This window comes from Passer domesticus, chromosome 15 (assembly GCF_036417665.1).
Source record: "Passer domesticus isolate bPasDom1 chromosome 15, bPasDom1.hap1, whole genome shotgun sequence".
Classification (NCBI taxonomy): Eukaryota; Metazoa; Chordata; class Aves; order Passeriformes; family Passeridae; genus Passer; species Passer domesticus.
The window spans coordinates 10,997,254-11,010,799 of record NC_087488.1 but is presented as its reverse complement, the minus strand read 5'-3'; the positions used below and the strand labels follow the sequence as shown (position 1 = coordinate 11,010,799).

General features: G+C 43.5%; 1 protein-coding gene across 2 annotated transcripts; it reads right to left on the bottom strand.

The window, feature by feature from the left end:
• Positions 1–1,595: 1,595 nt before the first annotated feature.
• Positions 1,596–11,063, bottom strand: FOXL3 (forkhead box L3). 2 transcript variants are annotated; one of them, XM_064390299.1, is made up of 4 exons: positions 10,736–11,063; positions 10,479–10,607; positions 9,646–9,814; positions 1,596–9,293 (listed from the first exon to the last, which is right to left on the bottom strand). In XM_064390299.1, exons 2-4 carry the CDS (start codon positions 10,583–10,585, stop codon positions 8,811–8,813), a joined length of 759 nt encoding a protein of 252 aa, XP_064246369.1. In that variant the 5' UTR covers positions 10,586–10,607; positions 10,736–11,063; the 3' UTR covers positions 1,596–8,810. The 2 variants fall into 2 exon arrangements, with proteins under 2 accessions (XP_064246369.1, XP_064246370.1); XM_064390300.1 differs by lacking the exon at positions 10,736–11,063 and having other exon boundaries at positions 9,646–9,712; positions 10,479–10,675.
• Positions 11,064–13,546: the final 2,483 nt, after the last annotated feature.

Below are 13,546 nucleotides of genomic sequence, written 5' to 3'. Positions count from 1 at the left end.
GTCAATATTACTGGGTCACAAGCGAGGAAACAGGAAGCCTGATAATCAATTTCAGTAGCTGTACAGTCATTTAGCTCGGGAGTTTGGTGGTTGGAAAAATTTAGACTTCAGCTCCAGTAATTACAACCCTGAATTAAGACAGAGATATCAATTTCATATGTGCTGTGCACATGCCCGTGTGGCTGTAGAGCCAGGACACAAAAAACTGACTTGTTTTAGTAGGAATATTCCTGGCAGGGAAAAGAATTCAGTTGGATTTTCAGCTCCAGTATTGTCTTCCCTCTCCAAATTCAGCTTCTGCTGTTGCCATGGTATAAATGGTTCAGACTCAGGCAGGCTTAGAAGTAAAGAAAAAAACTTATATATATTCAGGTATATTAATTTTCCTCCCTGTTTGTTGTTAAGTAACAGGCTACAGCTTTATGATGCAGAGTTGGCATGATTATTCATTCTTATTTTGGAAAATATCCACTAAATAAAAACTGAAGCTCCTCTCAAATAAACATCTGTCAAAGAAGGAGTGTTTCAGGTGAGAGGGCTTTGTTACAGAACCTCCTCTGCCATTGAGTGCTGGTGGACCTGCTGGTGGTACCTGGGCGTGTGTCCCCAGAATTGGGGTGGTCTGCTCCTCCACATCACCCCCACAACCCTGTACTCCTTTTGCTGTCACCTGATGGGAAAGGACAGGGGAGAGAGCAAGGTGCTGGGAGCTGAGATTTCACGGGAGCACTTCATGTGGCTTGTCCCATCCATCCCCTGCCGGGGGATAATTTGGGTGAGACAAGGCTGAGAGATGGTCCGGGAGACACAGGTCCCACGTGGCACAGATGGTCCCAAGGGTCTTTATAAGGCCATACACGATGTCTGTGGACAATATGTGTTTCCCACCCCAAAAATGAGGTTCCCTTAAAAGCAAGTGGGACTTTTCTAAGGAACAGCTTCCCCTCGACCACGCCAAGGTCAGTGTGCACGGGCAGAGGACAGATATTTTGACATCAGTGCTTTGTGTGGCTGAGGTGGGAAGTCAGGCAGGTCCCCCTCAGTCTGCTGCCCCTGGGGGCTCCTTGCCCTCCCCCTGCAGCCAGCCTGGGCTCCAGCTGCCCCCAGCAGTGGAGGAAGCAGTGGGAGCAGGACCTGCCCAGGGTCCCCTCCTCTCCTGGCCTGACCCACCCTCCTGGCCGTGGGAACAGGCTGCTGCTACCTTCGGGCCGTTTCTTCCCTGGGTGACAAGAAATCTGTCTGCTCTCCTCCCAGCCCAGCTAACCTGGCTGACTGCTTTCCTCCCAGGACGGGCTTGTCTTGGTTTCATGCACTGGGAAGCAGAAAAAGCCAAGCTTCTTCTCGATTTCAGGATCACAACCTGAAATGGATTAAAAGGTTGCTGCTTGAATTTTAAAATGTTGTTTTTCATGACATGATTATGTGACCTACCTTTGTTTATTATAAAACTAATACCACAAGTTACAGTTCAATGAATTCACATTTTATTTGAAATTTTTGTCTGAAGTAGCCTAAAGCTCTTCAAGAAACAATTGCACAAAACCATATGAGAGCTGCTAATTTATAATCTGCAGCATCACAGCACAACTGGCTTTTCATTTGGCTAAAAGGAAATAGTTACTTAGAACAACAAAGCAAACCATGTGTCCATAGTTTATATTAAATGCCCTTGGTATTTATTAGGGATACACAATGTATCATCTCCAAAATATTTATTTTCTTGTAATTTCAACAACAGCAAAACAAAATGGAAAGTAATACAGTGACATGCCTTTGCCAAACTGAAGCAGATCTTGGGACAGTTTCCTGTTGAAAGAAAATTTGAGATCCTGAGTCTGGATATTAGCTAGTGTGACTTGTTTACTTGAGTGTGTACACCAGCCCCAGAACAGAGATGCTCTCAAAGAGCATACAAACATCTTTGCACCAGGAATCTCACCCCAGATGCCAACATCTGGTTCTGCTGTGTTCAGCCCTTGGGCTTAGGGGAACTTATTCCCTGTTTGGATACATTTCCCATTGAGTTCATGAAGAATTTTGTCTGTCTGAAAGAGAGATCCAAAGAAACCTGTGGAAGCAAGCTGCTATTTTGTCTTGAGAAGACACCAAGTAACTGCTAGAAGGTATTTAATTTTCTCTGCAGTCCACATGGCCTTTAATCTGATTAATCTCTGGCCCTGGTAATAGAAGATGAAGTTTTGATCCCTTGAACCCAGTGGCAAAACTCTCATTCATTTCATGAGAGTCAGGATTCAAGCCATGTAGCCAGTCCCAGATGCTCCAATGCAGAAAAATGTTATGGGCTGATTAGTGCTGAAGTGCCTCCCAGGGTTTGATAATTGCTCATACAGCTCTCAGCCTCGGAAAGGCTTGAGACAGATTAATCATGAAACACAGCTCATTGCACCTGTTATTTTCCACATCCACTTTTATGGGAAGTGCTGCTTCTTTTCTGCAGTCTCAGAGAGGCTGTGCTGGAAGGGGGGGATGGCAGCAGAGGATGTGGATGCAGCCAGTACCAGCAGAGCACAATGCCTCCAGCAAAGAGGGGAAGATGGGGAGCAGTTTTGTCATAGGGTTAAATATCTGTGTTATGAATCCTCCAAAAGCATTTTCAGCTAGAGCAGATCTTGCTTGAGACAGATGGCTAATGGTCAGCAGAGTCTATGGGCCCAAGAGGGAAGTTGGTTCTACCCTAATGTTTTTCCCTGCACGAGGAGAACATGACAGTGTTTCACCATCAGCAGCTGTGGAAAGTGCAGCTTTGGGGGGCAGTTGGATCCGGAGTGGGGCTGTTGGGGCCAGTGCAGGGCTGACAAAAAGGTTTAATGGCTGTGGGACAGAGCAGAGTTCTTTACTGTGCAAATTTCAGGAAGCCTCGTTTGGTTTTGGTTGGTTTTTTATTTAGAACCACTGATATCAGCATGGAAACTGAACAAACTTTCAAGCCCATTAATTCTTTATCATGTCTCAAATAAAGACCTAAGAGGGAGCAGCTCTTTTTTTCAGTCTGTGGAGCTGGAGCTCTGAGAGAGCTGCACTGGGCTGCACCATGCAGGCTGACAAGTCAAAGAGCATTTCTGTACCTTATTTTCAGCCTGCTCAGAGCAAGACAAGGTGGTGTGTGCCCAATGCAAATGCTGATGGTGGAGACCAGCAGCTCAGCTTTGCAGTGCAAAGTTTTTTGCTGAAATACTCTGTCAGAAGAACCACTCCCAAAAGATGAAAGGGGGCTCCTGTTGCTGGCATAGCAGGGTTCATTTGCTGCTACAAAGGGCAGTGAACACACAGAAACATGACAAAAAGAAGTCTGGTTTGGGCTTACTGCATCTTCTAGTTTTCTTCTTCTGTCAGTGCTCTGCAAGGGCTGTTTTCAGTTCCATAGTTATGGTGAGAAACATGGTGTATTTTTATTCCTAATTTAGCTTGTTTATCCTGAGAGATTCCAGGATCTTCATTTGAGAGATAAATTCAAACCTTCTTTTTTCCTTTGCAGCCCACATTCCATAACAAAAACATTGCATGCCATACTTCATTACAGGGCTTGGAAGACCTTCATGACCATAAATTTAGGAACTTGTGGAACACAATGGACTTTAGGATGGAAACAAGCTAGCTGGCCTATCTGGTCAGGTCCATCCCTTCTGTTTGAATTAACAGCTGGATTTCACAGTGGGAGAAATCCGGCAGTTCTTTCTCAGGCAAAATTCTCACAGTTGGATTTGCCTCCAACCACTGTAGCAAGGGTGGGAGGGAGCACAACTTACTTTGTTATTTTATGTTTGCTCTCCGGGTACAAAAGACTCCAGTGGAAGTTCCATAGGACTTGGACCTACCCTGTTCTTTAATTTAATGACCCTAAGTGCAAAAAGAAAGACATTCCCAGTGCAGCAGAGACAGAGACAAGGTTCTTTGTGCAGAGCAGTGCAGATGGTACCCACGTTCTGGTGAAAGCAATTAGAAGCTCATGCTAAGGCAAAATAAAGAGGTTAGGACCATTTGTTGCTCTGAGAATTCTGTCTAGGAGAGGAGGTGCTGGTACAGTTTTGCAGACTGTGAGATGGGAGATGTTTGGTATAACATGCAAAGGTTGGATTCACAGACACTGTTTCAGTTCCAGAGGTAATCACACCAAAGTTAACAGATTTGCAGGGATTTACATCCTCACAGAAGGGAGGAGAACATGGCCCAGAAGAAACAGAGAGGGGAGAGGCCAGCTGGAATGAGCAGCACAGGATTTCCATGTCTTGACTTTGGGATCTGAAGGGCTGATCACAGGCAGGGATTGGTGTTACACAGCCAGAGCTGAAGTTCAGGTCCCTGTGTGCTCAGGGGTGTGTGGTGGAGGTTCCCTCTTTTTCCCCGAGCTTGAGTGCAGCTGGACTTGGGGTATGGCTGCCCTCAATTCACAGCAGAGACTTGGCACACAACCCCAAGAGCCCCTGAGATATCAGCTCTGTACTTCTGGAAGATGTGTAGCAAAGTTTTCCTGAGGCTCTTCCTCCCAAACCCCTTCCCCTCTCCCTGTGTCCTCTCTGTTGCTAGAGAGTGGGAAAGACTCACAAGATTTGGACCTGGGTAGGTAAGTGGTAGCCAAAACAGAAACCTCTGTGACCAGAAAACAGTGCAGAAATCAGGATTTGGTTATGAGGGAGAAACCAACCTGCTGAGTGGCTGAGGAACACAGTGGCAATTCAGACCATGGCATGGAGCACAACAAAGCAAAGGCATGGGGAGAGCCAGATCACCAGGGTGGGTTGACCTTCAAATGCTCTTTGAGCACAGCTTCTCTTTCTATGAGGAGTTAATAGGTCTCAGCTAAGAGAGACTAATAAGATCTTTCTGATTGGCAGAAAAATAGGGGAACTTGGCTTTACTGACAAAGAAAAGGTTTGTTTTCAGCTATCCTAGTCTGCATTAATGCTCCCATCATGTGGAGGGGGTTCTGCTGAGGGAGAGGTCCCAGTAAGTGAGGTCAGTTGCTGGCCTGCCTTGGGTGCTGTCTGGCCTCTCTTCACTGGGGAAGAAAAGATGCATCCTTGCATCCTTGCCCAAGTACTTTGAACTTCATTCTGAGTCTGATGTTCATTTTGCCGTGCAAAACCCACTTCTGTGACACCAATGGCAAAAGCCAAAGAAATTAAATCAGGAGAAGTGAAATTGCTGCATAATAACCTGGCATGGCTCCATCAAAATCTTTGTTTTGTCATGGGAAGCCTTCCTTTAGAAGGATAAACAAACAACCCCCCTCCAGGGTCCCTCAGTGGGGCCAAGCCTTGCCTCTCCCCAGAAAGAAACCTTTCATCTTTCCTTTGCAGAGGTATTTATGATGCTGAAGGGAGAGCTCTAAAGGATTGTTCCCCCTGACCGTGCCCCCAGCCCAGCAGGCAGGAGCTGCTGTCCCACTCCCTCCTCCTGCCTGAGCTCAGCCTCGGGACAGGGTCAGCCCCACCGAGGCACCTCTGCTGGGCTAAGGAAACCCACGGCTCCTTCTGGGTCTCTCTCTGCAGTCAGGAAGGTGCCATGAGATGAGGAATTGAGCCAACAGCTTCTCCCAGCCTGCCCAGCCTGCTGATGGTCCTGGAGGGTGCAGAGCCTTGCCCTGCACTGCTCATCCCTGGTTCAGCTCAGCTTTGAACCCCAGTGCCAAACGGGAGAATATTCACCTGCTTCACACAGGGCAAAGAGGGATGTTCCTGTGAGATTTTCTTTTTTTTTTTCTTTATGCAAGTGGCTGGCAGGCTGTGATGGAGCTGTAGAAATAGCTCTGCATTCAGAGAAGAAAGAGACCTGGACTTTTTCCCTTCTTCCCTGAGAAAAAGTAATTTACGTAAATTTATCCACGGCCAGCACACGGCAATAGCTCACAACTTTGTTAATGGAAACCTGGTGATCCATAACACTTGTGTGGGAGATATTTGCTCGGGGGTAATACAATATTAATGTTAATATCAATGATCGATCAGAGGATTTGCAAGAAAGGCATAAAGTATTTAATTATAATTACATTGGGAATGGCTTTGTAATGGCTACGACATTTGAATAAGGTCACGTCTAGCCCTCACCCCTGTTATGTTGTTCTATATTAAATGCCATTCACTTTAACTGCTGGAAACCTTTCTGGAGTCGTCAGAATATAATATACTGGGTAAATTGAAATATGTCCCTTCATTTTTCGAAATATGATTGATATCCTTTGCAAAACAAATGTTAACACCTCTTTGTACACAAATTTCTTTGATTATATGTTAGGGAAACTAAATTATGGCAGTCTCTCCTAGCAGGCACTTTTCTGTGAGCAAAGGACATGGCTATTTGTGAATATTAATTCATCTTACAGAAAATGGCTTTGGATCTCTGCTGTAAATCCACTTGGGTGTATTTCTGCCTTTCCTAATGCATTAATTCTACATTGATTAGTAGCCATAAACTGCTTCTCCACTGGTCTCAGCAGCCCACAATGTTCACCTGACCCAGGTGTTGCTGGGGAGGAACTTTTGCTGTCACTGAATTATCTCTTGTTAACAGCACGAACCAAGAACAGATAGTAACAATCATATTTGCATGTTTCACAGCAGGAAATATGTATTTCAAATATACTGCAGGTGTGTACCATAACTATCAGCCCACCAGCAGCATTGCCATGTTTAAAACAATGAGGAAAAAGATCTGTGTGTAAAAGAGGAATATTTATCTGTAGGCAGGGTCCCAGAGGTGCACAAGTACCCACCCACAAGGAATGCATGCAAACACTGAAGCACTAAGTGAGGACATGCTCTTCCCACACATATTTACTACTGAGCATAAACAATAAAAGAGCAAATTCTCATCCCTCTTCAAATGAGAATCCATCTGTGCAGTCCCCCCACCACCCCGAGATTTTCTACTTTTTCTAATATCAATGTAAACTCTAAAGAGTCAAATTTTGCTTTCAGATTTTCCCCCAGAATAACTGTTGATTCACAGAGAATTGAAAGCTCCCATTTGAAGGCAGAATTTGTTCTTAAGAAATCATCCCTTCAAAGTTTGGAAGACATGCAGTGATGTAATTGACATGATTTTCCATTTTCTCTTTTCTGAAGAAGAAGCAAAGACTTTTGCATGCTGTAGAAATGCTTGAAGAGAATAAGTTTTATAGTTTTCCAAAAAATGGGCATTTATTTCCAATCAGTGTGAAATACCACTGATGGTGAATTTTAAGTATATGGCAGGAGTTTCAGCATCATGACAACATACATCATGCATTTTTACAACGTATAAGTGCAGTGATATTGCTCCCTTTCTCAATAACAATATATAAGAATATATAGTATAAATGTACAGTATATATTAGACACAATGTAAAATAACTTAGTGAAATGTCAAAGCTTCTGCATAAAAATTCAAGTCGTGCCTGAGCATACCTCTATGCTGAATCTTATCTCATATACCTTCATTTACCTTTAGTTCCTGTTGCAAAGATAATTTTATCTCTGTATTTAATTGCTTAAAACTATCAGAATTCTTGTCTTTTTTTCCTTTTATCTGCAGTAGGTGAAGACTGTAATAGCCAAGTGAAAGCCGGAATATTGTGGAGACTTTGCTAACGCTGTTTATGTTCTCGGAAGCAATTCATTGTGAACAAGTTGTATAAAAGCAACTTCTTAAAAGCTTATTACAGTTCATCATTGTCCATCAGGTTCTGTTCCAAAATACCCCACTGCATGTAAATGATAATGAAGTGGCTTTCTCAGAAATGGAGCTCACGAGCTAACATTGATATCTGGAAATTATAAATCTCACCAGTTTAGCTGAAATCATATCAAGCACCACTTTGGTAATTGCTTGCAAGAAGGATCAATAAAAATCTGTTTAATGGGAATATACAACTTGTCTCAGAGCAGGTAGGTGGAATTTTAGCTTTGCTCAACACTCGACAGAGCTTTTTGCAGTGCCAGGTTTCCCTTCACACTTGCTAAGTGAAATATGGTTAAGGACTTTTTTGCAGCATCTCAGGAAGATTTCTGATAGTACAAGAGAAGAAGTGTTGGGTTTTTTTTAACCAAGACATTAAGAGACTCCTTGACTGTCACATTACCTATCAAAGCACCAGAGTTCAGCATCCTTGCAATTAAGTCTCTTGGAATTATTTTGAATACAACTTCACTTCAACAATTTAAACAATTCTGCCCCAAATATAAACAAAAATATACTTGAAATACTTATCAACAACTGTGTTTCCTAATGAACAATGAATTAAAACTGCAAAATAGTTTGAAATAAGATGTTAAAAGAAAAAAATCAGGAAAGACAGGGCGATTTTCTCTAATTCCTTTTAAGAAACAAATTTCCACCCCCTCACCCCCCTACATTCCCAGCCAGTGTAAGTCGACAGAATTACACTGTTTTAGATCAGCTTAAGTTCTGACCTATATACTCCAGTGGAGTTAATCCTAATTTCCACCACTGAAAGTGGGATCAAATTCACTTTGTCTTTAATAAAGCAGTGGATGATAAGCAAGTCTCTTCTCTGTCGGATTCTGCTTGAGAAAGGAAATTCTTTGTGGTGCTAAATGATGTCCAGGACAGTTTAGAAAAAAAAGCTAGAATTTCATAAGTTTCAGCATGGTGAAAACCGATATTGGTAACAGATATTTATGCTTTAACCTTAGCAAAGTTCCTTGGGTACAGACAGGGCATCAGCTGGTGAGTCTGTAACCCTTTCTGAGCACTGCTTGGGAGGAAAATGAGGAGGCAGGCAGCTGATTTTCAGTGACATGAGGCTGCTGAACACACTGTGACTCAGACTTTGTTACCACGAATAAATAGCATCACATTGTCCAGAACTGGAGATTAATATGCGGGGCCTCCAGTAGGTGATATTTATTTTCTTGCATGTTATACTGAGATCTCAGGACAGGCAAAGGGTCGGGGGCTGAGAGGATGTAATCGATGCTGAATTTGATTTCAGAATCCGATTTTGCCAAGGAGGAATTGCTTAGGCTCTGCCTGTTGGTCACGCTGTTTGGAGCAAACCCACAAGGCTCCAGAAGTTTTGGGCCCGGTTCAATTCTCTCATGTTTACTTTCAGAAGAGGAAATGTTGTTCAAAGCAGAGTCCACAGAAGAGGTATTGGGGGATGAAGGACTCTTCACTCTGCTGGGTCGCTGCTCCTTGTGCTCCCTTTTCACATTCCTCCTCCTCCGTCTTCTCCTGTAATTCCCATTTTCAAAGAGATCCAGCATGGATTCGCATCCTGCTGCAAAGCTCCAATAGTTTCCTTTCCCCTTCTCATTCCCTTCTGTTCTGGGAACCTGCATTTATTTAAAGGCAGTTCAGTGTTTGTATGTGTTACAGATGCTGCTGTTTAGCATCTGCATTCATTTACGTTTAAGAATGGTGTAAACACATATGACAAGACTTTTAAGCCTATTCTCTGTCATTATATGAGTAAGATGTAAACCCCATCCTCTTCAATTTGTTATCTATTAACATACATCAGACAAGGATATATTCCTTATCTCTGTAATTGACAACTCAGAGGGATTTTAAGTGATTTGCAGCTCAGCTGTTTGTTTCCCTTCTTTCCTAGTGATGAGATTATTGCTGCCTATATTTTTTTAGCCATGCACAGTGTGTATGTAAATACACAGTAACTGATCTTACCTTCACAAAACAACTGTTAAGCGATAAGTTATGTCGGATGGAGTTCTGCCAGGCTCTTTGATTTGATCTGTAGTAAGGAAATTTCTTCATTATAAAGTCATAAATGCCAGAGAGGGTGACTTTATTTGAAGGGCTTTGCTGGATGGCCATTGCAATTAAGGCAATGTAGCTGGAAAAAGGAAAACTTGCTGTTACACCATCACCCTACTCACAGACTCAGTTTTTTAGGACCACATGGGTACATGTGTGCCTATATCCTGCTTCCAAAATTCCCCTGACCCGAGGTGTCCCAGGGAGAAGCCCTGAGTGTGGTCACTGCCTGTCTTCCACGAGCCCCAGGTGACACAGCAGGGTCACTGCCAGGCACTCAGTGCAGAGGACAGGATCCTCTACAACTCCTTCTGAAAAGTTTTCCTGAGCAGGAAGGCTGCAGTGAGGCAGAGTCACTGTCACAGGAGACCACCCCTGCTCATGGAAAGGACCCTGGGTGTCCCTGTGAACACCTACACCGAGCCTCTCCCCACCACTCCGGGGTTTTCTGCATCCTATTCACCCCCTGGCACACTGAAGTTCACTTCTCCCAGGGGTCCTGGAGGTTGGAGAATGTCTGAGATCTGGAAGCTTAAGGGCATGCCGGAGTTGCTGTGACCCCTCATGGGAGGAAACAAATCATGAACACTTCAGAGACAGAAAGGGGGAAACCTGCCCACTGCAGTGCCTGCAGCAGGGCCAGACCCATTGCACACACCTGGCCCCTGCTTCCCTGAGAGCTGTGATCCCACCAGCCCAGAAACCTCACAGAGACAAGGGGACTTGGAAAAACTTCATCTTACCTGTACGCTGGTCTGGTGAATTTTTTCTCTTCGTCAGAGCTACAGGTAGGATAATCATCCCCATCATAATTGAAGCAGTTATAGGGGTACTGCGTGTTGTCAAACATCGTCCTGCTCCTTGCTCAGCTCCTGTGGAGTGAGAGAGATGGAGTGATGTTTCTCAGAGCTTGGACTCCCTCCTCCCTTCTTCCCTCCCCTCTGTCTGTCTCATTCCCTCTCTCCCCCCTCCCCACACTCCCTCTCCTCCGTGCACACACACTCTCCGTGATGGGGTGGGGATTGTTTTTGCAATTCTCGCGTCCCAGGCAGCCCGTCTGTTCGGATATTATTTTTTGGGGGGTGTGTTATTGCTGTCCCTGCAGCTGTCCCCAGCAGTGGGGTGGCTGGGGGGGCTGGCGGAGCCGGGAATTGGGGTGAGCCTCTGGAGCGGGGTGCGCGGTGCCGGTAGCCGCGCTCAGCTCGCTGGGTGGTCCAGGCTGGAGAGGGGCCAGCGCTTCCCCGCCACATCCACAACGTGACAAAGGCAAGCAGCATGATGTTAATAAATCATGCTTCAAGGTCTCCACTTGGAAATTAAACTTTGAGAACGGAGTGCAGCTCCCCACAGCCCCCGAGTGCTCCCCCTCTGGATTTTTCTCTCCCCAGCGGAGCAGGGTGGCTTTTCTTAATTATTTATTTTTAGAAAACTGACGTACAATAAACAGACGTTCCAGGCAGTAATGCACGCTTGTCCTGATCTGCAATCTATAATGCAGTATAATAGAAATAAATTATATTTCCATGACTAAAGGAAAATCTGTATGTTCAAAGAAAGTAGAACAGAGGGGTATGAGGGACTACTGTCAAGCAGGAAAGTAAAAGGAAAATAGCTGTAGGCAGGAGAGCTGCCTGTGTGGGCTTTGATCTGAAGGATGAATTAGACTAATAGCCCTGTGTGTTGGCATCCAATACTGTAACAATTTAATAGTTTTTCAATGCTTTGGAGTGTTTTCCAACAAGTGATGTAAACCAAAGGCATCACGCACCATTTCAGGGGGGACTTAAAAGGTGTGTGCCACACGATAATTAAATTATTTGAAGACAGCTCTGTCCCAGGAAATAGCCTCAGGAGGAAATGGGTTTTGGAAAAGAGAAAGCAAATTGGTGTGCAGAGTGTTTCCCTGGATGAAAATATAAAAGCAGAACCACTAGCAATGCAACTTTTTTTTTCTGTAGCATCTTTCATACAAAGCATGTCCCCAAACCCCTTTTGGAGGTAAAGGATACAATTAGGAGAAAATTCATCTGAGTGATAAAGAGCCCTTTAAAATGATGCTTTAGTGGCTCCTAGAGTTCTCACAAAGATGGACATAAGAAGGCTTTTTGTGTGGAATATAACAAGACATTGTAGCAGGGCATGGGGGGAAATATATGGCATGAGAAAAACATATAGATGAGGTGTTTTCTTGGGAATATTAAACCAGAGCAGATAGCCAAAATAAAAATTATCTCCACTCTAAAATACATCAATAGGCATATGCATGAGGCATCCACTGCAGAGGAGGTGTTAATTCAAAGGGTCAGCTACTGCAGCCTAAGGCATTAGCAGGGCTTTAATACTGAGGCAGATAGAGGGGATTCAGTGGAGGAAAATGAAATATATAATGTCTGATCTTCATTGATACTCTGTCCAGCTGGACTAGAAGGTTTAAAGTAAGGAAGAAGACAAGTCACAGATATGGGAAGATTCTCCCTCCCTAAAACCCATGATCCTTGACAGCAGTAGACTTCCACTTTGATTTTTAGCAGTGGTTCTTCTCTTTGGAGGTGTTTTACCTCACTGAAATTCCAATAACTTAGACTAAAAAAGGTCTTGCTTCTGATTTACAACAATTTCAAAAAGCAGAACTGGGTTTGTTGTCTGCTTTTACCCAATGTCTAAGCATCCTTTTTTCAGTTCTTTGTATTCTATTTATGAAAATTGGCTTAAGAAAAGTCAGACAACACACTTCGACAAAAATCCTCTCATATTTACTGACAGCATTTAATAGGTGAGATTTTCTGTATTGGGAATTAGAGCAAATGACTGTAGTGTCACGTATGTAGTAATGTTAATTATCTCTGTTCCTGTATTTTCTTGCAGAGTGAGTGTAACACACTTATCCATCTCTAGCACATCTGCAATGTGCATTACAGCTCATGGCCACTGTATTCCTCACCCATTCCAGTGGGAAACACACGTGGATTAGACTTCCCTCTCAGCAGTTGGTTTGTGAGGCTAAATTGAGCCACAGGAGTCAGATCATGGGTTGATGTCCCTGGGCATCACCTCAGGGGTGAGTGGGGCCATGGGTGGGCGGTGCAGGGGCAGCTTGGCAGGACACAGGAAACTCCTGCCACTGCCATTTGTATCACACATCATCTGGGGATAGACATTATCACTTCCTGAGAGCTGGAGGATTTGGTTTCTGGGTCTGTAAATATCACTATTGTCACCTGCTGCAAATTCATACAGACCCTAAGAAGAACACAAACCATTTCTGAGTCCTGCAAGATCAGAAAAAAATTATATATGATTGCTCATAAACTTGCTTCTGAAATCCAGATATGCAAAACTGGCAGAATATTTCTCAAGGTAATTTTTAAAGCCTGCATGCTTATATTTTATTCCCAAGTGAGTGTTTATGGTCCAATTATAATCCTTGAAAATAATATTCATAAAGAAAAGTTAACATGCTCTTGTATGTACCATGGTGGAGTGAGCAGGTGCCATGCTTATGGTGGCAGAGCATGTTGTACTATAGTTTTTTTCCCAGCATCTGTGCAGCCATTACAGTTTAACTAGAGTAACTATAACTCATCCCTGTCATTACCATAAAAGCATAATTTTGCCAGGCTAGTCTTTTCTTATGTTGTATATTTTCAGAACACAAAGTTGTAAACCATTTGATTTGAGATAGTAAATAGGCAATAAAAATGCTGTGAAAGATTTGACTAATCTTTTTAAACATTGATATTAAAAAGTTATTTGCAATTTTTGTAATTATGACAAAGATCATGAAAGTTAAATTCAGACAAGTCATAAATCC

Coding starts and splice junctions, on each gene's coding strand:
- FOXL3 (XM_064390299.1), bottom strand. CDS start 10,585: ATGTTTGACAACACGCAGTACCCCTATAACTGCTTCAATTATGATGGG. Junction 9,815..10,478: donor TTCACCAGACCAGCGTACAG/GTAAGATGAAGT, acceptor TCCTTTTTCCAG/CTACATTGCCTTAATTGCAA. Junction 9,294..9,645: donor TTAACAGTTGTTTTGTGAAG/GTAAGATCAGTT, acceptor AAATAAATGCAG/GTTCCCAGAACAGAAGGGAA.